General features: G+C 39.7%; 1 protein-coding gene across 2 annotated transcripts in view; it reads left to right on the forward strand.

The window, feature by feature from the left end:
* RRAS2 (RAS related 2) overlaps nucleotides 1-24,665 on the forward strand; it is a 71,299-nt gene that overhangs the window by 39,615 nt on the left and 7,019 nt on the right. For both annotated transcript variants that reach the window (XM_059407962.1, XM_059407955.1), the window contains exons 2-4: nucleotides 15,723-15,810; nucleotides 16,716-16,818; nucleotides 16,991-17,099. In XM_059407962.1, the coding sequence (XP_059263945.1) occupies nucleotides 15,723-15,810; nucleotides 16,716-16,818; nucleotides 16,991-17,099 (300 nt within the window). The remainder of the gene's footprint in view (nucleotides 1-15,722; nucleotides 15,811-16,715; nucleotides 16,819-16,990; nucleotides 17,100-24,665) is intronic.

Consider the following 24,665-nt stretch of genomic DNA (forward strand, 5'->3'; position numbering starts at 1 on the left):
CAGAAACTGTTACTTTGTGATCTATGTATATCTCCTTGTAATAAATTGTAATGCTGGTATTGTGAAGGCAGCTCAGTTTTTGAGTTCTAATAGTTTGTGAATAGAAAAAGATCTGTTTTATCCTCCATTTTTCTTGGGCTGTAAACTACATACAAAAAATTAATTGCAAGAAGGGAGAGTTCAAATTTTATAGGTGAATGTATTAGATTCCTAGGTCTTCTATAACAAATTACCACAAATGTTGTAGCTTTAAACAACAGAAATGTATTCTCTCACAGTTCAGGGGGCCAAAACCTTAAAGTCAGGTTAGTGATAGAGTTGGTTTCTTCCGGAGACTCGGAGGGAGAATCCCCTTCCATGCTTATCTCCCAGCTTCTGGTGATTTTTGGTAGCCCTTGGTCTTCCTTGGCTTGTGGACCCATCGCTCTGATCGGTCTTTGCCTTCATGTGGTTTGCTCTCTGGGTCTTGTCTGTGTTTGTGTGCCTCAAATCTTCTATTTTTTTTTCTTATGAAGATAGAACCATTTGACTTAAGTCTAATGATGATCTATCTGGAGATCCTTAACTTAATTGTACCTGCAAAGACCCTATTTCCAAATAAGGTCACATCACAACTACCAGGGTGTTAGAAGTTAGGCATCTTTCCGGGTGCCACAGTTCAACCTATGGCAGTGAGTAAAACCTTTTCTTGAATTTGCTAATGAGCACTGTAAAAGTATTCTTACTGAAGGGAAGAATAGTATCTGACCTATGTACATAGAAATGTGATTCAAAATTTAGTTACATGTTTGTTTTTTCTTCGTGTGGTTTGCAATTGATGTGGCGTATGTACTGTGAAATTAGGCTGTGCGCATATAGACAAGCTATAATTTGCAACTTTAAATGGCGTGAGCAGAGTCTTAAATTCTATGAACACATGTCTTTTAGCTCTTGACTTTTAAAATCTACATATTTGGGATTTTTGTAAGATGGTTGTTTATATGCTTCCTTTTGATATGAGCCATGTTTATCTCCACTTAAAGGAGTTTAAACTTATCCACTGATCTAGTCTGATTTGAAGGAGGGATTTCATAGAAAGAATTGCTGGGTGGATAAATGAGGTTAAACAATCAGAAGAAGAGTAGTTTTGGGTGAGAGGAGACAGAGCCACTTTCTGAAAAGTGCTGGCCCATCCTTTTGGCATGTGGTTTGGAGAGAACTTCTGGTGAGAGCATTCTCCTCCCACCTAGAGATGAAAGCCATGAGAAATTTAGTTCTTATTATTAGGATAAGAGGGTCAGTAAGCACCCCCCGCCCCCGCAAGTTCAGTCATGCTGTAGACCCATGGCTACAGTATTTGGTAATGTAATTTTAAAAAACAAGCCCCTTCTTCTAGTCATTCACTATCCACAGGAGTCTGTTTTGTTTTATAGTACTTATTTCAAAAATTGTCATCTTGGGGCCTCCCGGGTGGCTCAGTCGGTTGAGCGTCCGACTCTTGATTTCAGTCATGATCTCAGGATTGTAAGTTCAGGCCTGCTTGGGATTCTCTCTCTCCCTCTGCCTCTCACCTCCCTCTCTCTCAAAAAATAAACTGTCATCTTTATTCTGCTTGCTCTGTATTGTCTCCGCTACTAAGTTGTAAGCTCCACAAGCTCCAGGAGCACATCAGTTTTATTCTTACTTAGGACTGTACCAACTCTATGCAGTAAATACTCAACACATATTTGTTGAATGAATGAACTTAATAGACCATGGGTACTCTTCAGATCCATATTACAGTGTTAATATTCTTCATTTATATCTTCCTATGAAATGATAAAGCACATTAAAAAATATATTGCTGAAATAACTTTCAAGTATAATTGACCTACATTTTCCTAAATATGTTTGAAGTGCTTTCACTTTTTTTTCCTCCTTGAATCAATAGAAATCTTTTGCCACAACATCTTAAAGGGGGTCGTAAGCAAAGTGTACATACACCCTGCTTTGATTGCCACTGTGGGGTGGTTCTTGGCTAATCCCAGTGAAAGGAAGTATCAGAAAGAAGACATCTTCCCTTGCATAGCAAGACTGGGAAAGGAAGGCAATAGCCAGTATAGAATAAGATCAGAGCATCAAACTCTGCCGTGCCTTTTATTTTATTTAGAATAAAATCCAAGTCCTTAACCATGGCCTACAAGGCTTTAACTGCCTCTGTTAACTTTCTGAACTCATGTGCTGTTTTCCCTGTCATTCATTCTGTTGTAGGCACACTCGCCTCCTTGCTGTTCCTCAGACATGTCACCCTCTTTCCCATCTTACTACCTTTAACGTAATTCTCTCTGCCTGCGGGCGGTGATCTTCCCCCATGTAACAGCATGGCTGACTTCCTTCCACCGATCTAGGATTTTATTCTGAAATGTCACATTGCCAGCGAAGCCCTTCATGGCTCTCTTATGCAATATCACATTCTCCTTGCTGGTTCCTGCTGCTGTCAGCCCCCTTCATTTTCCTTTAGAGTTCACATACCCTTTCCTATATCTGTTTTGCTTATTTATATGTTGATGGTCAACCTTCACAAAACTGCCAGCCCCATGAGAGCTGAGATCTCATCCTCTGCTCTTGACACATCATAGTTGCTTGGTTAGCGTTTGTACATTGAGTGTGTCACTGAATGACCCTAAGCAGGATTCATGTGGAATTTTTTTTTTTTTTTAAGATTTTATTTGTCTATTTGGCAGAGAGAGAAAGAGAGAGAGCGAGAGCAGGCACAAGCAGAAGGAATGGCTGGGAGAGGGAGAGGCAGGCTTCTAGCCGAGCCGGGAGCCTGATGTGGGGCTTGATTCTAGGACCCTGGGATCATGACCTGAGCCACTCAGGCACCCATCATGTGGAATTTTTTTTTTAAAGTTTAGTAAAATATGGACTGTGAAAATTACCAACTCCTTTACTTCCAGTTTTGCTCTAGCAGACCATTCATTCTCCGTTCTGTGAGATAAGAAACGAAGACAAGTTTTAGGATATTTGTAGGTAGCAGTAGATAGAAGGGAAAGGAAATGAAAAGAGAAAGTAACCAGCCAGGCCCTGGGGAGCAAAAGTTACAGCTGGAAGCAAGTTGGTCAGCTACCTGCTTTATGGGGCAGCCTTTGTTTCTAAGTTTGGAAAGGAAGAAAAACAGGTCTTATTGATTGATTGATTAAAAAATATTTTCTTTATTTATTTGAGAGCAAGTGAGAGGGGGAGAGCACAAGCTGGGAGAGTGGCAGAGGGAGAGGGAGAAGCCTACTCCTCGCTGAGCAGGGAGCCAGATCCAAGGCTCGATCCCAGGACTCTGGAAGAATGACCTGAGCTGAAGGCAGACGCTTAACTGACTGAGCTACCCAGGTGCTCCAAGAGAACCAAACTTTTTTTTTAAGAGAACCAAATTTTATTTTTTATTTTATTTATTTTTAAAGATTTTATTCATTTATTTGACAGAGATCACAAGTAGGCAGAGAGGCAGGTGGGGGGCGGGGGGAGGCTCCCTGCTTAGCAGAGAGCCTGATATGGGGCTTGATCCCAGGACCCTGAGATCATGACCTGAGCCGAAGGCAGTGGCTTAACCCACTGAGCCACCCAGACGCCCGAGAACCAAATTTTAAATGCCTGTTTTGGGCTAAGCTGTGTACTGGGTACTCGACAGTGTCATTTAATCTTTTTTTTTTTTTTTTTTAAGTGTTATTTAATCTCCACAATAGCCCTTTCAAATGAGAATCACTGTGGCCATCTGATAGGTCAGGAAATTGAGATTTAAGATTTATTTAAGTAACCTTCCCAAGATTACATATCAGTTAAGTGAGATATCCAGGCCTGACAGATTCCAAAACCCATGTTTTTTCTTTTACTTCATTTATAATACGTGAAGGGGGATTCATTCTCTCTCTCTCTGTCTCTCTCTACACACACACACACACAGACACACACACACACACATTTTACATTTCACATAGTGCTGTAAAAACCTCAGAAAATTTTTGGGTGTCTGATTTGACTCCTTGTAACAGACTTGTGAAGATAGCTAGAACCTCAGCTTCCCAGGTAATAGTACTTAGTGGTATGATTTGCTGCAAATTCTATAGCTAGAAACTAGTGGTAGCTAGAGCTGTAAGGATACCTTCCTGATTTTAAACCATGATATTCTTTCTGTTATAACACACACATAAAACACAGGAATTCTTTTCTTTTTTTTTTTTAAGATTTTTATTTATTTATTTGACAGAGATCACAAGTAGGCAGAAAGGCAGGCAGAGAGAGAGGAAGGGAAGCAGGCTCCCTGCCAAGCAGAGAGCCTGATGCGGGGCTCGATCCCAGGACCCTGGGATCATGAACTGAGCTGAAGGCAGAGGCTTTAACCCACTGAGCCACCCAGGTGCCCCAAAACAAAGGAATTTGTGATAGAACCTACAAATTCTGTTTGTTATAGAATAGGAGCTAAGTATGTCCTAATGAAATTAGAAAGCTGGAGTCTTAAAAGATCAGACAGAGCAAATTCCTCATTTACCCTAGGAGCCAAGAAGGAGGTTGACTCCTCCAGGGGCACTTACCTGGTTGTTGCAGAGCTGGGACTAGACTCCAGGCTTCTTCAGACTCACATGCTCAGCTTTTATTACTAAAGAGTTTGTGTTGAATCCACCTAGTATTTCCCCTTGATTCACATGTTTCAGATTTCAAAACCAACAAAAAATTTCCCTCCCACTCCTGTCTCACAACTTCCAGGTTGGATTCTTCCCATAGGTAATGATACCTTCCAGAGATACTTTATGCGCAATAAAGCAAATAGGTAAACTGTGTTTATTTAACAACATATCTTGCAGATTCCTCTATATTATTAGTACATGAAGTCATTCTTTTCTTTAATAGCAGCATTCATATTGAACGAGTGCTTCATAATTTAAGCAGTCATTTACTGAAGGACGTTTAAGTTGTTTCCAGTCTTTTAGATTAAAAAAAAATTCAATAATCAATGACCTTGCACATGTCATTTCTTATATGTACAGATGTGTTGGTAGGATACATTTCTAGAAGTGAAATTGCTAGATCAAAGAGCATATGTTTCTTATATTACCATCCTTAGATCTTTATTCTTTTATGTATGTGTATATAAAATGGATATATATATATATTTTTTAGGCCTTTATTCTTAATGTAGAAATGGAGTGTTTTCATATTGAATGAAAGACCTTTTAATTGCTTTTTCTGTTTGGCAATAGCAGTTTATAATTTTAAAAATAAGTTACTTTAAGAGTGACAGAATTTATTTTTTAAACTGGTGCATGTTGTATGCTTTGATGTTAATATGACAGATTAAAGAAAGTGTAATGGAAGCAGTATTGCTTTGGAGTCAGACCTGAATTTGGATCTGTGTTCTACCAGTCTACTGACTTTGTGACATTTGGCAAGTAATGGAACCGCTAAGCCTCAGTGATCTCATCTAGAGCAACAATACCAGCCTTATGGAATTGTTGTCTAAAGCTACTGTATTTCATTAATTCTAAGAAAACATTTTTCCTCTACATTCTAGTATCTTTGACATTGAGAGGCTCATAGTCAAAGACATGCTGTAGTTGTTTTGGTGTTGTTGTTGTTGTTGTTTTTCCCTTCCTTTCTTGGCATATGAGATAATGTTGGTCTTAAAATCAATGGCATCTTATTGGATTTGATGAAGTAGGGTGATGCCACAAACTGGCACAGGGGAACTGTGCTAGGGCATGGTATAGGCAGAGGAAGTTCAGTGTGATGAGGAAAGTTCAGGCTTGTGGTGGGCTGGTTGGGTGTTAGTGGAGTGGGTATAATGGAAGTTTTGTTCTAGGCAGCAGTCAGCGCAGCAGAACCATCATAAAGTAAAAGGATAGTGTAGTTGGTGATGGAGCACAAGGGCAGATATTACCCACAAATCTGGGTATATAGAAGTTGGAATTAAGGCAGATTGTTGGTGGGTAACAGGACTTTGGCCCAGGGTAGAGGTTAAGGAACTGTGTGCTAATTCATAGCGGGAAGACTTTGAAGTAGTGGGGCTATGGGAAAAAATTTTGCAAATGATGCATGTACATCATACATATATATACATATACATCATATATATATATATACACACACACACACACATATATATATATACATAAAAGATTATATTTGTTAGAGAGAGAGAATGTGTGCACACGCATGCGTGAGCAGGGGAAGCAGCAGGCAGAGGGAGAGGCAGGCTCCCCACTGAGCAAGGAGCCCTATGCAGAATACGATCCCAGAACCCTGGGATCCTGACCAGAGCTGAAGGCAGGCAGACACTTAACTGACTGAGCCACCCAGGTGTCCCTTTATCTAGAATATATAAAGAACTCTTAAACTGAACAGTAAAAAGAGAATGCAGTTTAAAAGGGGGCAAAGATTTGGACAGACATTTCTCCCAAGAAGGTCCACAAATGGCCAGTAAGTATGTGAAAAGATACTCAACATCCCATTATGGAAATTTCAGTCAGAACTGCAAGGAGGGGCACCTGGGTGGCTCATTTGATAGAGCATATGAATCTTGATCTCAGGATTATAAATTTGAGCCCCACATTGGGTGTAGAGGTTACAAAAAAATTATTTAAAAAAATTTTAAGGAGATATTACTGTACATCCACTAGGATGACTAGAATCAAAAAGACACATGTTCTGTGACAAGTACTGGTGAAGATACTAAGAAGTTAGACCCCTCAGACACTGCTCATGGGAATGTAAAATGGCACACCTACTTCGGAAGAGAGTTTGGCAGTACTTCAAATTAACGGCATGACCCAGCAATTCCAGTTCTAGAAATGTACGCGAGAAAAGTGAAAAGATATGTTCACCCCAAAGATTGTACATGAATGTTCATGGCAGCATCATTTATAATAGTCAAAATGTAAAAAAATTCCAATGTCCATTATCCAATGGATGGGTAAATATGGTATGATCTATTCATATGGCGATGCACCACAGCAAAAGAAGAAGTGAAGTACTGATGTGTGCTGTGACGTGGATGGATGTTTAAAACATATGCTAATAAGTAAAAGAGGCCAGACACAAAAAGACCAGATATTACATGATTGGATTTATATGAAATGTCCTGAGCAGGCATGTTGATAGAGACAGAAAGTAGATTGATTGTTGGTTTAGTGGCCCTAAGGTTGGGAGGGGATGGAGAGAAGGGAAATGCCTGCTGAGGGTTGTGGATTCCTTTTGGGGTTGATGAAAATGTTCCGGAATTAGATCTTGATGACCGTTTCAGGACCTTGTGAATTACTAAAAACTGTTGACCAGTGTACTTTAAATGGGTGAATTTTCTGGTATGTGAATTATATTCCAGTAATGCTCTTAAAAACAAAAAGTGGCCCTAGTTCTAGGAATGGCCTGGATTACGTATGTAGCAGATTATCTGTATAAGAAAAGAGTTAAGGGTAGAAGCAGCCAATTATAAGAGCAGGAACGCATGTTGATTGGGAAAGTCCTGAGAAGAGGGAGGAAAGATGGTGATGTCTGGGTTGGGAATAAAACAGTAGCAGTTATCAGCTACTGTTACTGTCCTGCCAAGGTCAGATGAGTAAGAACTAACAATGCTGAAACTCTTGACTGTGGATCTTGTAATGTTTGAAAATGCTTCCTGCCTAAATCCGTATTGGGCCCAAGGTCTTTCTGGTGGGGACCCCCATCACCGGGAGGACCCTGATATAAAGAGGAAAGGATACAGATCTACAGAAATAGGATCCAGGGGAGGCCTGAACAGTTGCATGTTCCAGAGGTCAAGGACTATCGTCTTCATCGGAAATGTTCCACAGAGGCCAGTGTTAACGTTGTTTAGGCAGGTTTGGTCCACATAAGGGTGGAGGTAAGGAAGGCTAACTTAGAACTAAGTCAATAGCTGTCAGGATGGAGAGGATAGGGTGGATCTGGAAATTCCCTAGGAGATAGGTCCAGTCAAGGCAAGAACCCAAAGACTCAATCAAGACCTGGTGTGTTAAAAGGAATGTCATGGGATTTATTCAGATTTCCCATGGGGATAGTATGAGCTATTAATGTGTACATACCATTCACAGGCTTATATGGCCTTTTGTTTATTACTTCTGTCTGTGCCAATTGTCACTGTGCTTTAAGAAAATTAAGTCTTGTCCTTAAAACTTCATTTAGGCTTTGTACATTATTTTTCAGAATTAGATTGCAGTTACTGGAGGATGAAAGCAAATGAATACTAAGTTCAGACAAGGAAAATAAGCTCTATTATGCTGCATGATAAAGGCCACTGGCTTACTTTTGCCAGCTGGTTTCTAAATACTATGGCAGCTCTGAGGGAGGAGTGTGTTGTTGTGTAAGCAGTACCTGAGTTAGGCTTGTACCTACCGATGGTCTGTGTATATATGAACAGTGGCTGTTGCCATGGCAGGGCCCTCAGTTCCCTTTATCAAAAATCACCTCACTGGTACTGTGAACTAAACATTTTTGTCCATCCAATAGGTTAGTTTTACAAATTCTGATAGGGTTGGTGGAGGGAAGTGAAAGAAGAAAGAGGAAAACCTTTCTCTTCCCTTCTTTCCTTTTGAGCCTTGGGTTTGGAAGGATAAAAGCTTCGAACAGTAAGCTGACACTCCCTTTGGGGAGCTGACATCATGAAATGGTGGTTTACCTCCCTGAATAATTTTCCTTTCACAGAGTTTGAAGCTTTTCTTTTTCTTTTTGACCTGTGCTGAAAATGTTACTAAAGATTCATTTTGGTTTAGAATTTTGCTTTTTAAAAGAACAAGCATCAGTGGAAGGGTTGGGGTGAACTCCTGCTGCAGCGCGCTCTAATTTGGATTGATCATTTCCCACCTCGTGTCTCTGGGTGAGCTCTGTCTCTCCTGAGGGGACTGTTAGGGTCAATTTGAGAGTGGAAAGTGGAAGGAACAGTTGGCAGATAGTTAAGTGGTTTTGTACCTAGAATGTTATCAGAGGGAAGCAAATGCTAGGATAAGAATGAGGTAGCAGAGAGTTAGGGCAGGATGGCGTAGCTGGGGTGTCTAAGGGGTGCCCCAAAGACAGGCTTTCCCTTCTTCTTGGTGTCGCTTTGGCCTGGCTCTCTACATTGGGAAAGGAAAGGAAATTCCCTCTCTGTCTCTTGGGCCAAATGCCTCTTCTATAGAGATTAGAATAGAACTCAGGGTTAATATGGCTCAGGACTGTATTTCACTGGTAGCTTTTGTGGTCTGGCCTTACAGACCTAAACACAGATGAGAATAGTTTTTCCCTGGGGAAATGAGCACCAACTAACTGACATAGAAACAAACTTTTGAAATAGAAGCAGTTTATAATTTGACTGTACTGTACTTTTTCTTGTTGCATACCAGGCCCACTGATTTGCAACCAGGTACTTCACAGGAGGTGTGCACCCCTGAGACTGCACAGAAGTCACATGAAAGGTACAGGGTGGCTTTGGATAATCTGAGACAATTAGCCACATTGCCTGAAGGCCGAAGTTTTGTTAAAAAGAGACTAAAAGGATTATTGGACTTAGGGTACCTTTTATTCTGTGTTAGGAGTCCTGGAGGATCCATTATGGGGATCTCCATAAGTATACTTGTTAGATGAAATGAAATACTAATTTCAGTCAGGAAGAACTGTCCTTGCCTGAAGGAATATCAGGCGTATTGGAAACGTTTGACATAACAATAAGGGAGGGTGTTGCAGGGAACAAAGGTTCTCTGTGACTTGACAGCTGCTATTAAAAAGTGACACCAGGAAGAGCCTGACTCTGGCCTCAGCTGCCTGAAGTTGCTACAGCCTTCTCTAGTGTTACCAGAGGAATTTGCACTGCTCTTGTGTTAGCAGATAGAGGCTACTGATGGATGGCTAACCAGGTCCTCATTGTGCTCTGGGAAATCAATTTCTGACCTCTCAGTACAATCTTCTGAATGATTGGCTTTCCTAATGGCCAGTATTTTAAGGTTCTAACTATGTACAGGGTACCTTGCTTAACTCAAAGAAGTTCTAAGAAGCATGAACTATGCTGTGGATATTGGGCTTTAACTGGAACTCTAACCTATTTTACTTTCTCTTGAAGCTCGGAGGCTGAGAATAAAGCCATAGTTAACAAGTTATCCTCCTATTTCAAGGACTTGCATGGAGGGGGGGCCTTAAATTGGTTTTGCACGTTTCGCCCATACCTTATCTCCAGGAAGTAAAAGTGTGGAGAGTTAAGGGTTCTAAGACAAGGATGTTTTTGGAGAAAACTGTTAGTATGTGGTGTGTTCCGTGTATTTCCCCATCTCCACACACAGCTTCTGGAGAGGAGGATACTTCTCTTAAGCCCCTTTCAGTGAAGACAAATGAGGGGGTATAGCTCAGTGGTACAGCATTTGACTGCAGTGAAGACAAATGATAGGGGAGGCTTTAGTCGAATCATTCTGAGAACTTGACATGTATCCCCTGGTGTTCGGTATAGCATGAGCAATAGTATGTGAATCTGTGGGTCCCTAGCAGAGCAGAAAAGAACAGGACTACATAGTTAGGAATCTGCACTTCAGAAGACAGTAGTGTTTCCTTGAGCTTCTGGATGGAACTAGGTTAAAACCTTCCAAAGAGGGACACTGTGCATGACTACCTGGAAGATGAGATGCTCTAATTTGCCACAGGTAGTAAAAGTAGAGCGCTGTACTCTGGTCTGACTTTCATCTCAGGCTCTTTCCACTCCACCACACTGCCTCCCCAGAGGCCCTGCATGCTAGGACATGGTGGTGGGATGAAGCTGCATGAGCTCAGCAGACACTCCTAGCCCGCCGAGAACCTGGCATCCACGGCGCTCACTGGCGACCCCAGCTCTTCCGTCCCTCTGATCTGCTTTCTCATGCCACCCCCCTAAATTCACTCTGGAAGGTTTTTTTCCCATGATCCTCCAGAGCCCCATCTAAAGTGGGCACTGAGATATGCCCTCCTTAAATTATCCCTGTGCTTATACTTTCTGTTGAGAAATGGGCTTTAGAGATGTTAAATCAGTTGCCCCAAGGACTCAAAACAGGTAGAAAGTGGAAATGGCATCTGGGTTTGAATTTCAGGTTTCTCAGACTCTGGTGCCCATACACATCTTCTTTTCCTTGTGCTGCCTCCAGCAAAGGCTTTATAAGAAAATGAGCCCTTATGAAATCTCCTATTTTAGTTTATTTTATCATGATTTTAAAAAATTTTACAAGTTTTGTAGATAGAATTAAGAATAGGAAAATACTGACTTGAAATGGAAGGGAGCAGAGAACCACAGAATTCTGTATCTAGAATATTTCATGATGTGGATTCTGTATATAATGTGCGGGAAGAAGGTTGAGCTGAACTAGATGTTAATTAAAGAAAATCTCCCTTTCCTTTCTGTACCCCATGTTTTTAGAGGACTTTTGAGACTCTCCTGAGAATGGCACTATGCTTAGAAATGCCCTTTCATTTGTTTACAACTCCCCAATAGCACCTTAGATCTTAGCCTCCCCTTCTTTCTCTATGCAAGGGGGCAGTAAACTTAACCAGTGTGCTAGGTTTACAGAGTTTTCACAAATCTCCTGTAAATTACCCATCCCATTGTGTAGACCAGGCACCGCTCTGTGGCAGTGCTTGGGAACTACACTTTCACCGGTAGCAGGGGGTCAGGAGAAAGTGGGCTTTCACTCCTGCCCCCTAAATGCAGAAGTGGCCTCAGCTCATTCTCTTTCCTGTCCTTCCCCCTTCTTTTCTTCCTTAAGGCAGCTTCTTTGAATGGGAAGATAGTGAGCTGGCAGTTCTCTTAGGCCGAGCAGAATTCCTCTTGTGCAATCTAGTGGCGAATAATCAGGAATACTATTCCTGCCATCACAGCGTAATGCTCTTGACATTAGTAAGGGCTTTTGACAACCTTACCCAGACCAGATTTTATCAACGGGAAATTGACTCCTGTCTGAATGGAGGTAGCTTCCTAATCCTAAGCTTTTCTCCATAAATCTTAACAACCTTAAGGAGACTTATGTCCATTTGCCCTTCGTACTACCTGGCAGGCATCCTCCCTTTGAAAGCAGGCATTCCCTTTGTTTCTGGCCAGGGTCCTCCTCCATGCATCCTTTCCGGTGATACCAAGAAAGCAAAGTACTTTCTCTCTGCTCTTCTTCCCCTTTCAGTGTGTTCTCTACTGCCTTCTATTATGCGATACTGTGCCTACTATTTTTTTTTTTTCTTGCTTTCTGCTATAGAATATCCTTTCTGGACTATGGTTGGCAACTTCTTCAGTTTCAGGATGGAGACTGTTTTCTGGCAAATTGCTGGACTGTGTTTATAAGTGAATGTGCACATAGTTCCTGTACATGATTGCAGTCTTTAAGCCCCCTAAATTTTGTTGCCCTCTGAACTAGCATGATATAGACATTTCTTGCTGTTGCAGTTTCTTGGCCAGTGTATTTCCACTCCCTGCTCCCCAAACCCCTAATCGCAGCACTGGATGTAGGGCTCTGTGAACGTTGGGCCTTGTCCCCATGATGCTCTGTAAATACTTGTCAACCAAACTAATGAAATCAGGAGAGCAAGAGCAATTGGCTGAGGATTTCAAGTGGTGAAAAATAAGGCTTCTTTTGGTGAACAGTATGGATCAAACTAGAGGCTTTGCATGCTGTGTAAAGAAAGCACTGAATCCTGTAAACAGCAGGGAACCATTAAATTTATGTATCTTCTAGAGGTCTAATTTGTATATATTACAAAAAATGTACACATCTTGTGTACAGCTTGATGAATTTTTACTTACATGATTATCTGTGTAATTACTGCTCAGATTCCAGGAAAAATCTCTAAAACCCCAGATAAGGAGATTTTATCTTGATTCACATTTAGATGCCAAGTGCCATGGTTGGTCTGTAGTATAACCAGGATTGGAATTATTACAGCTGTTCTCAGGATTAAGAAGTCTTTATACTTGAATGAAAACACTAACTCATACCATCTAATTGTGTGACAAAAATAATACAGTGTGGTTAACGTTTTTCAGTCATCAGCATGTCTTGGCACTTTATAGACACTACTTGAAATTATCTGGCCCAGGAGGGTTTGTTACTGTCCTGTTTTACAGATGTTAAAGGTTAGTAAGGTAAAGTAATTTGTCTCAGGTTCTACAACTAGAAAGTAGCAAATCTAGGACTGTCTATCACCAGAGACTGATTTCTTGTTGGTAATTTGCTGCCTTAAATATCTGGTACCTAGGTTTAAGTAACAGATACGTATGTCTTTGCGGCGGGAGCTGATGATTATATTTGCTAACTGCAATGAAGAATGCTCTTTTTAGGCACATTCTGATCTGTGGCTTACAGGCGTTATGAGAGAAGGGGGTCTTGGATTCTTTGTCAGTCAGGCCCTGGAGCATTTTATTTGGATAGATTTTTTGAGGGAGGAAGATGCTTTCTGGCTTCCTAAAATCAATATATAGCAACAAAATGATGGTCCCTACAGACACATTTTGAAAGCAGGACACAATGAAGATGATATATGGACCTAAATATCCAGAAATTCCAGCAATTAGTTTGTCTTAAAAATGTCAGTGGAATAAGTGTGTGCCCGTGTTAGTCAGCAAAATGGCAAAATTCTTACAACATTAAGATTATGTTGGGGTAGGAGGGCACTGGGGTAGCTCAGTGGGTTAAGCCTCTGCTTTCAGCTCAGGTCATGATCTCCGGGTCCTGGGATTGAGCCCCACGTCAGACTCTCTGCGCAGCAGGGAGCCCGCTTCCTCCTCTCTTCTCTCTGCCTGCCTCTCTGCCTACTTGTGATCTCTCTCTATCAAATAAATAAATAGGATCTTAAAAAAAAAAAAAAAGATCATGTTTCAAGAGCTAAAGGGACAAAGAAAATGTGAAACTTCCATAGCCTCTAAAAGGAAAAATAATTTATTTTAATGGCCCTCAAAGTTGCTTAAACCCAATAATTGTCTATATATGTTAATGTCTTAGTTCTGACTCACAGTACAAAAAAAAAAGTCACATCAAACAAATTTGTTATTATGCATAACTACAATATATTTAATATTTGTTCAGTTTTTTCAGATAAAGTGAGAGGGTCAGTGCAGGACATTTTAGCACATTTAGGTATAAACTGGGAGTAGTCAATGAATTTCAGGTTTTACAAGATGAAAGCATGCCAGGAAGTAAACTAATCTTAAAAAGATATAAACAATATGGTTATCTGACTTGCTTGGGGGAAAGACTACAGTTTTAAGTTTTTTAGAATACTCTGTACAAAGATAATATTGCCAGTTGTACCACTTTTTGAAGAGATGTGGGTGCCAAAAAAGAAGTTCAGTATTGCTTTGGTATCTGTTAATTTTTAAGGATGGGGTGGTGATGGAGATGGTTTTCTACTCAAAAAGCTGCTCCTGTTGTAAATACTTCTTTTATAGACTTTGTTTAAAAAATCGCGCATTTCAGTGAAACCATCCAAAAGGAAATAGGATTATGGATACTGAATTCTGTGATTAAAGTTAATCCTAAAATATAAATAAAATGTGGAAAGTGGCCTTCAAACATAAAATTTATCAAGTCATAGTAGCAAGGAGATCAGTATCCTCTCCCCAGTTCCCCATCCAGGGGTTTCTTTACTGTCTTGTTCAGAGTGCCTACTTCTGAGTAGCTTTATAATGTTTGTGATACATGCTGGGGGAGGAGGGAGGGTTGTCACTTAAGAATGCTGTGTCCCTGGAGCCAGCAGGTTCAGTTGCTAGGAAGCCTTGCCTGAAGAATGGTTGAATCCTTTTAGCTCTGGTTCTCAGCATCAAGCTGCCTTCCTCTAAGTCATTCCCTTGCATTTGGTAATGAGCCAGTGGGAAAGTAGGCTTTGAGGAAGCCAGTCAAGAGGGGAGAGCATAGGAGATGCTCAGAACAAAAGAAGGATGATGTCAGTGTCCCAGTTAGTGCCCTTCTGTCAGAAGCGGGAATAAGTTCTCTCAGATTCTTATTTTTGCCATTGCTTTCTTTTTAAAACCTTTAAAGAAATTGTGAAGCGTAATACACAAACATTTTTAACTGGCTCACTGAGATTCTTCCCATCTTATCTGATGCCTTAACTGTCCTCTCCTCTGGTGATGATTGCAGAAGATAACAGTTTGGAGGCTTTGCTAACCAAAGAAGACAGAGATAGAAGTTGAGATGAAAAACCCACAAAAATATCAGTGAAAGAATAAGTTTGAGATCCCTACCAAAAAAAATTTCTGAAATCCCATTTCCTTATAATACCCAAGGCAGCTGAATGGGAAAAAGACAGGATGTGAGGAAAAAGGGGAGAAATGAACACGAGGCATGGAATCTTCCAGATCCCTATTTGTTGGCTCCGTTTATTTCATACTGCTTTGTTCTCAAGACTGATGCTTACAACTGGGTTGCAAATAGACCTGGGTAATAACTGACTATTTTTCTAGTTTTGGAAGAACATGAGATCTAGATATATATTATTTTGGGTATATATAATTATGAAAAAATTATTGTATATAATTATGAAAAAACTGTAGTAGGTCTTTGGCAGTCTTCTTGCATATATCAGATAGGAAAATTCAGAGATATTTAGTACCTTTTCTCTACTTGGAAGCTCTGAATAGATTTCATTGGGTGGGAAGCCAACATAGTAGGATAAACCTTAATACAATGCAGATTTCATTGTTAACTCTGGATAAGTGGAATTTGATAAAGTTACATTAGTACTTGGATAGGCAAGTAAACATAAATTTAAAACAAAGATTATTTTTCTTACAGTCCTATTTTGTAACGGATTATGACCCAACCATTGAAGATTCCTACACAAAGCAGTGTGTGATAGACGACAGAGCAGCCCGGCTAGATAGTAAGTGATCTGCCTTTATTTGATAGTTTGATAGCCTGTTTTTAAAACATAAGCTTGGGCATTTTGCCAGTTGCACACTACAATGGAAATATCGTAGGTGGTGTTGAACACAAGCCCACCTCCTTCATTAGTTTTGATTGATGCATCAGCATTTTAGGATATTTAAATATTTCTCAGTAAATGTAATATAAAACAGTAATTGTGTTGACCTTGTGCTGGTGAAATTAATCTTGTCATTGTAGCTTGTTGAAGTTGTATTTTGGGGGATATTCGGGAAAAAAAACATGAAGTTTCAGCTCTTCCTGCTTTCCTGCAAATGTTAAAATGGGTGAAGTAAATATAGAAAAGATTGAATATTTGTTAACTTGCTTAGAATTTTTAGCACAGAGGCAGCAGCAAATAGGGTTTTGTGCTTGGTCACGCACTCCAAGTCTGCACAAAAGATAGCCCTGTTCTTTTAATTGACATGATTCTTTCATTCCCAGAGATCAAGAGGTACATTAGCACCTGCACTTTAAGTGTGGTGTTTGTGGGGAGTAGACCAAGATTTCTTTCGTGAATTTACAGGTATCTTTTTCAGTTCTTTCCGTGGAGGAGATTAAAACATTCAAGTGACTTCAGAGGTGATCTGACTCCATCTGCCTAGATGTATTTGGTATTTTTAACCTTGTAATTGGTATGCTAATGTATTCTAGCTATAAAATCAACCCGTACTGATGAAGATGACTCTGAAGCTGTCTGCTGTGAGATGTGTTTGTTTCTATTTCAGGAATAGAGCGCTTTGAGGAGAATTCCATGTCTTTATTACACTATGTGTGATGTGCTCTGAAGGACCCACATTAATTGGGGAAGCCATGTATGAGATGAGAACATGAACATGGTTACATGTATTGTTTTCTCTTTAGTTCTGGATACAGCAGGACAAGAAGAGTTCGGAGCTATGAGAGAACAGTATATGAGAACTGGCGAGGGTTTCCTGTTGGTCTTTTCAGTCACAGATCGAGGCAGGTTTGTACCAGTATTAAAATACAGATCTTCTGTTCATGCCTAGATCACTATTTTATTGAATTTGGACTTCTTGTTTTTAGAGAAAAAGATAAAGTAATGAGATACTAAATGGGGTGTGAGACTAGCCATGTTCTGATATTTGAGCAAATTGATTTGTCTGTTTCTGTTTTAGTTTCGAAGAAATCTATAAGTTTCAAAGACAGATTCTCAGAGTGAAGGATCGTGATGAGTTTCCAATGATTTTAATTGGTAATAAAGCAGATCTGGATCATCAAAGACAGGTGAGAAGGAATGTTGCTGCTGGGAATCCCATTGTTGATAATCACAAAAAGATGAATTGGTGAATAGATGTGTTTCATGAAACTACTGAAAGTGCCATGATCAGAAAACCTGCTGACCGTGGCACACTAGATCTGGGGATATCGAATTCTCAGACACATTTACACAGAACTTCAGTGGACCCTGTAAACCTGTGAGTATTTGTACTAGCTCCATTCACATGTTATAATTTCTTGGATAATCTCCAAAACTCTAATTCAGTTAGGTCATCTTAAAGCTACCCTTATTACAGACCAAGTTTTTTCAGTGTTAATGCTAAATTACTTTCATTTAGAGAATAGCTTTGGCCTGAATGACAATATTTGGGTTTTTCCTGAGTTCCATCAGTGACGGAATATTCTGTTCATTCTTTGCACTGGCAGAATCTAACACCATAACCTCTAAGGGAAGAAGATTTTTAGTATTTAGTTGTAGCTAGATTATACTCACTTGTATTTCACATTTAATTTTTAAAATTTGGAGTATATATTATCCACTCATATTTTTGTGGGTGAGCAGAACAAGGTCAGATGTAAATTAGTGCAGGTTCTTCCATCACTTGGGGTTTCTTTTTGTATCTTTTTATTTCATTTCAGGGTTTAGCCTCTAAACAATTACATCTGGAAATGTAATTGTTTAAGTTGTTTCTTAATTTTTGCTGGTATTTAAATTGTCTTCTGTTTTTATATAGCTTTGTGTTACTTTTTAAGATTTTGTTTGAAAAGTGCAAACATCAGGAAAAATGGGTTGAGAACACCTCTGAGGGCAGCCTTCCATTTTGTAGTTAACTGTAATTTAATACAAATCTTTGTGTGCTCTATTTGTAAAATTTTGTTGAAGGTATACCAGGTTTAAATGTGGGCTTAAGAGAATATTATTGTTCCAATGCTAAAATTTAGAAATGTTTTCTGGTGATATTTGATGTAGAATAAATTTTACTAGTAGGTCTTTTTAAAATCTGTATTATTATCAGGTTAAGGTGAAAAAAAATTTTTTTTAAAGATTTTATTTATTTATTTGACATAGATCATGAGTATACAGAGAGGGAGGCAGAGAGAGAGTGGGGGAAGCAGGCTCACCACTGAGCAGAGAGCCCGATGCGGGGCTCGATCCCAGGACCCTGGGATCATGACCTGAGCGGAAGGCAGAGGCCTTAACCCACTGAGCCACCCAGGCACCCCTAAGGTGAAAAAATTTGATCTTCACTTCAAACCAGTATAAACTTTTTGAAATAATTTAGAATATGGCATTGTTCACATCTTAAACCTTAAGAGTAGATAGGCCGTCTATTTTTGAATTTTTTTATTTTTAGGGTCATTTCCTTCAGGGTTTCTGAACCTAACTGTATTTATTAAAAGTTGCCAGTAGAATCTGTCTGCTGATCTTTGCAGTCCTTTCTAGTACTAGAAACACTTTTATATGTCACTGGATCTGGGAGTAACTGGGAAGTAGCTTTGCCATGAGCAAGAGGCTCCCCTCCCTCCCTCTTCTACCCGGCCCCTGAGTGCTTTCTGCCCTGATGATGGGAAAGGTTTTTCTCACCTTTCGGTGGTTGTACGTAGCTCCAGTAATACAATAGATGGGAGGACTGGGGTGAGTTGGAGGTCTCCTGTAGTGTAGGTGGTGATAGGCCAGGAAGTGTGGGGAAGCCCATGTCCCCCAGACCAAACAGGCCCTGCCGTGATGGTCCTAGGGCAGAGTTACTTCTAAGTCACCTCTATGCTGAAGATGCCATGTTTGTGCCACAGTTTCCTATGTCTGCAGATTATCAACATATTATGGCACTTCGACTTTGTTTCACACAGTGGGCTTATAAAATTTTTCATCTAAGGTTTTTTCCTTTTAATAAGAGAAAAGATTCTCAGAGTAAAATAAAAAACAAAGGTGGTGAGAAGGAACAATGTAGGGAATGGTAAGTTTCATATTTCCATCACCCTGAAGATAGCAGTTGGCCTGGAGTAAGTTCTTCTATATTCATTTCTCTGCTTTAAACTGTATACACGATAAATTATGTATACATTGAAAGCTCAAGCGTGTGTATCCAAGAGAGAAGAGCAAGTAGCTGAGATCTGACTGCTTAATTTTCACTCATTCCTATAGATTCTGCTCTCTGAAGGATAGGCCCTGAGAAAAACTGGATTTCTGGCTTCTGCTTCATCTCCTCTTCACCCTTGCACTCAGGCACAGCTCCTGCACTTACGGGAGCCTTGGGTGCTGGCTGGCTGCAAATCCTACCGCCTTTCCCTCATCCCATTCATTTCCCACTTGTTTGCATGATTCTTACTCACTTTCTCATTCTTAAACTGACAGCACTTTCTTCTCCTTCCTCACTCACAGCTGATGATGAGTAATATTTTCCTATTTCACTGAGACATTTCTGCACATTTCTACCTCCACATGTACTAACCGAAGTACACATGTACCCCATCAATTCTGCCTTCCCCCATTTAGGTGGATAAACTGTTCACCTATCTGTGCCCATCCTCTCTAGTAGGCACTGCGTCCCCTTCCAGTTTTTCCCATTTCTTTGCCTCATGATCGTTCCCACCAGTTTGGCTCTCCTCTTTAAAACAATCTGTAACTACAGCAAAAGCTTGTTCTTAATCTCACATTCTTCTCTGTGTACCTTTCTGCTGCTTCTTGTCACACAGAACTCGTTGAAAGTGTTATCTACACTTGCTCTCTCTCCTCTCTTTCCTGCCATTCTTGCTTGCCCTGACCCCAAGGCATGCAGTGCCCGAGTCAAGGTCACAATTTACGCAGATATCAGTAACATTTGACACAGTTACTCACACGCTCATTTTTGAAACACTGTGTTTACTTAGCTCTGGGACAGTGGAACCTTTGCCTCTTCCTTCTCCCTTTGCTCATCTTCCCTTCTCTCTCTCTGGTGTCTTAGGGCTCAGGTACACCCTCTTCTAAGGCTCTGGGTGTATAAAGACCATCATGCTTCACTTTCCAGCCTTTGAGGACCGTGCACAGCACATTTGAAATGAAGGCGCTATGCTAAAGGTTTTTTTTTTTTACCTTTGTAAAGTCTTTTCAGAAGTAAAGGTGTTGTCCAGAATGTCTTGGCACCTTGCCTTGCTTTACCAACACCCTGGACAGGCCACAGGGATCCCATAAAGATTTCTTTCCCCTGTTCAGAAATGCTTACTTTTTTGGTCATCACCCCTAAAACATTTTTACTCAGGAACCAGTCTGACTTGCTAAGTTAATGAACCAGTTCATTGTTTTCTGCCTTTGTCTTAGACACAATCATTTGTGGACTTTTTCTAGTTTCTAGCTAGGTAACAAATGCCAGTTCTCCATGTTTTTGGAATCAGTGGGTCAGCCCTGGGCATTCTTCCTACTGGTTCCTGAAATTCTGAACCCATCTGGGGAGATCAGAGATTTTGGTTACTTTCTTCTGGCTTCTGTATCTCTAGATTTGGCTTCTTCCTTCCATCCATCCATCCATCCATCCATCCATCCATCCAATATTTATTGAACCTTTTTTCTAGACATTAATGACAGAGCAACAGAAAGAACAAAGTCACTGAAGTTTACATTAAATAAAAAGAGTTTGGTTAACGTTACCACGCACCTAGCCCCTTAGAGATACTTTGATCATTTTGTTTATCCTTTCAGAGATGTAGGAAGAAAACATAAGTAAATGACTTGTTTGTGCTTACTAAAATGTTAAAGTGGGTAAATATGATAGCACACTGAATCTGAAATTTAATACAGCAGTACGTGGGCTTGGATTGTTGACTTGGTGCTATCTCTAGTTTCAGGTTCCTTGTCCTGACTCAGCCCTGTGTAGAAACAGACTGTTTTGCTTTTTTGTTGTTGTTGTTTTGTTTGCTTTTCCTCTGTCTTCTCTCCCAGCTTACCTTAGCTTCCCCATCTCCTTTCCCCCTTGTTAGGTGCTAGTGGCTTTCTGTTAATGTGAGAAGGGAGCCCATTATACTTACAATAATATCTAAGTGTTCTAACCCCCAATCTGTTTGTTAGTACCTTGACCATAATATGCCCCTGTAAGCCTCCTAGGAAAAAGACATCGCTGGAACCCCCAGTGGTATTAAGGGTCTCTTCTTGCCTTATCTGTTTGTACCTTGTCTGCATCTAAAAGATTTGTAAACCATTGAGTGTAAGTAGCCTGAGCGCTTCTCAGTTTTCACCCTTTAGTTTTGTTCATGCTTTGTCCTTAGCACATACAACAAAGGTAAGTACTCAATAGATATTTGCTGAATGAATGATTCAAGGCATCAGTGAATCAAACCATGTATTAATTTGATGATTCTTTCTATACAATCGATATTTTTGAAAATAAAACAAAAACACGTTTTGCTTCTGCAGACTTAGGTTATTTATTAACTAGACACATCTGTGTGAGCATTGCACATGTTTTGGTCTATTCCTACTAAAGCCAGATTAATAAAATTGCTCTCATCATTCTTATCTTGCTCTTCTCTATTTGGAAATACATAGTACTAGATAAACTCATTAGTGTGGTTGTCTTCTAATACTTATTTGTGCCTTTGAAGTGAAACCACTGGAGGTTCCCAAATGCAGATCTGTGAATTTTTTCAGTCAGATTCACCTTTTTTGTTTAAAACAAAACACTTTTGGGTAGTGCTGACCTACCAAGTTAAAATATCCAGGAGATAAACTTTAGTATTTGGTACCTTTATAAAATTCTCCGGGTTGGGGAACCTCTAGGAAATCTTATTTGTGTAGTTCTCTATCTACACACGTGGCATTCTTTGTTCCCTGCAATATTCTTTTTGTGCTTTTTTGTTTGCTTTGATGGCAGCAATGCTATTTCTGTTTCTTAGTTAAAATAATGCTACACCAGTGAGCTCAAGAGCAGCTTTATATGTGGTTAGAGATTCCTTGACCAGAAATTCGTGTACAAACTCTACTGACCTCGATTCTTAGGAGACAGTGATGGGAGACCATGAATGAAGCACGTAAATAATCTTAGCAGTGGGATTATTTTATCATCTCTGTCATTAATTACTTCTTACTATGTATAGATAGGTCATTTGCCATTCTCTGTAGCTGAATTACATTATGAAGGAGGGATGGGGCAAGGTACCTTTTGGAAGAATAAATGAACAGAAAGACAAATAGCAGAATTATTTTTTTTTTTCTTCCAAATAGCAGAATTCTTAAGGACATGTATTTCCCTTTCTCAATCAAAATCATATTAATAAAGTAATTCTTGATTGACTTGTCTCAAATACTAATTTTTATTTTTATTTTTTTTCCTGTATGTTTTCATTTACTTACTTGATTGGTCATACTCTATCTACCTAACATATGTCTTTATTAGTTAATGACTATACACTCTTTTGGGCTCTGAGCGTACAAAGACAAATAATGCCTTACTCCCTAGCTACAAGGGATGTGATGTAGGGATAGTGGGAGAACAAACCTGAGAATTGGAGTATAGTATGTTTAGGGTTTTGTTACTGGTCACTGTAGGGCATGATGGGAACTCCGGGGTGTTGTTCCAAAACCTCATGGAGGCTAAGGGGGAAGTTATTGATTGCTTAAGTCTTGAAGTGTTATTAAGGAACAAACTATGAGTATAGAGTTTGGAGAGAAGGGGTGGCATCCCAGGAAGAAGGAAGAGAATTTGTGACAACACAGAGGTATTTTTGTAGGAAGGCATTTCCCATGTCAATTTAATAAAGGAATTTGCTTTTTAAATTGGCTTCTGTGAAGCTTTCTTTTCTTACTTGTCTTCCTTACTTGTTAATTGCTTGCTTGATTTGATTGATTTATATTTCAAAACCATAGGCCTAATGGTATATAAGCTGTTTTGAAGAGAGGCAGCAAAGTGTAAAATCTAGAAAAACTTGGGTATACCAGTGCTGTGCAGAATCTGCTGCCCTTTTGGAGCACAACAAGGTTATCCACTATTATGAAATAATCATTAGATGTACATATTAATGTAATAAACTAATGATACTGCACTGAGGTTGCCGAATTTTGGAAATAGAATGTTACACTGGAAGAACGAACTACCTTAAAAGACTAAAGGGAACAACTCAAGCTCAATCAAGCTCAGATAGGGCTAGGAATAATTCCTGTTCTAGTTAGCCAGAGTGAGAAACCTTGTAATTCTGGGGTTATTGGTACTCAGATGGATTTTGTTGCAATAGTAGGGCAGAATTAGCCCTGGATGAAATCTATTTTGTAGGTACTATGTAACAAAAAAGAGCACACTTTCCAAATAAGTGCATCCCAGAAGAAATCTCAAGAACATTTATAGGAATATAAACTTTTTAGAACTCAACAGATAAAAGTTAAATACCCAACCATCACTTAAAAATAACCAAGCAAGAAGCAAGAAAATATGATTCACAATAAGGAGGAAAAGCAAAGAATAGAAACAGACCCAGAAATGACACAGATAGAATTCGTGTACAGATACCTTAAACATTTCTTTCTTTCTTTCTTTCTTTTTTAAGATTTTTATTTATTTGACTGACAGACCACAAGTAGGCAGAGAGGCAGGCAGAGAGAGAGAGGAGGAGGAGGCAGGCTCCCTGCTGAGCAAAGAGCCCAATGTGAGGCTCCATCTCAGGACCCTGGGATCATGACCTGAGCCGAAGGCAGAGGCTTTAACCACTGAGCCACCCAGGCACCCCAATACCTTAAATATTTCTTAAGACTATATTCCATATGTTTAAGAAGCTAGAGAAAACCCTGAAAATTGAATATAGTAGGTAGAGACATGGAAGATGGAGAAAGATCAAAATTGGACTTAAAGAAATTAAAACTACAATGTCTGAGATGAAAAATACCCTGGCTGGGATTAACAGCCAGAAGTAATAGCTGAAAAATTTCTGACTTGAAAAAAACTGTGAAACACATGAATCTAAGAAGCTCAGCAAACCCTGAGCATAAGAAATATGAAGAAAATTACAACAGGACACACACATTTTAATGACATTGTTTAAAACCACCGATAAAGAGAAAATCTGAAAGATAACCAGAGGAAAAGAAAACTATTAACACAGGAACAGAGCTAAAGATGGCAGCAGTCATCATGGTTTCTCATGGGCAGTGATACAAGGGAGAGGAAGATAGTGGCACAACATCTTTCGGGTATTGAAAGAAGAAAATCATCTAAAATTAAATGGCCAATAAAAATGTTTTTAAGAAATGAAGGTGAGGGCGCCTGGGTGGCTCAGTGGGTTAAGCCGCTGCCTTCGGCTCAGGTCATGATCTCAGGGTCCTGGGATCTAGTCCCGCATTGGGTTCTCTGCTCGGCAGGAAGCCTGCTTCCTCCTCTCTCTCTGCCTGCCTCTCCATCTACTTGTGATTTCTCTCTGTCAAATAAATAAATAAAATCTTAAAAAAAAAAAAAAAAAGAAAAGAAATGAAGGTGAAATAAAAACTTTGCCCAGATCTACAAAAGGGAGAGGATTCATTACCAGCAGACCTGCATTACAAGAAATGAAAAGAAGGAAAATTATACTAAACAGCAATCTGAATCTATACAAAAAAAAAAAATGAAGAGCACCAGAAAT

This window comes from Mustela nigripes, chromosome 1 (assembly GCF_022355385.1).
Source record: "Mustela nigripes isolate SB6536 chromosome 1, MUSNIG.SB6536, whole genome shotgun sequence".
Lineage (NCBI taxonomy): Eukaryota > Metazoa > Chordata > Mammalia > Carnivora > Mustelidae > Mustela > Mustela nigripes.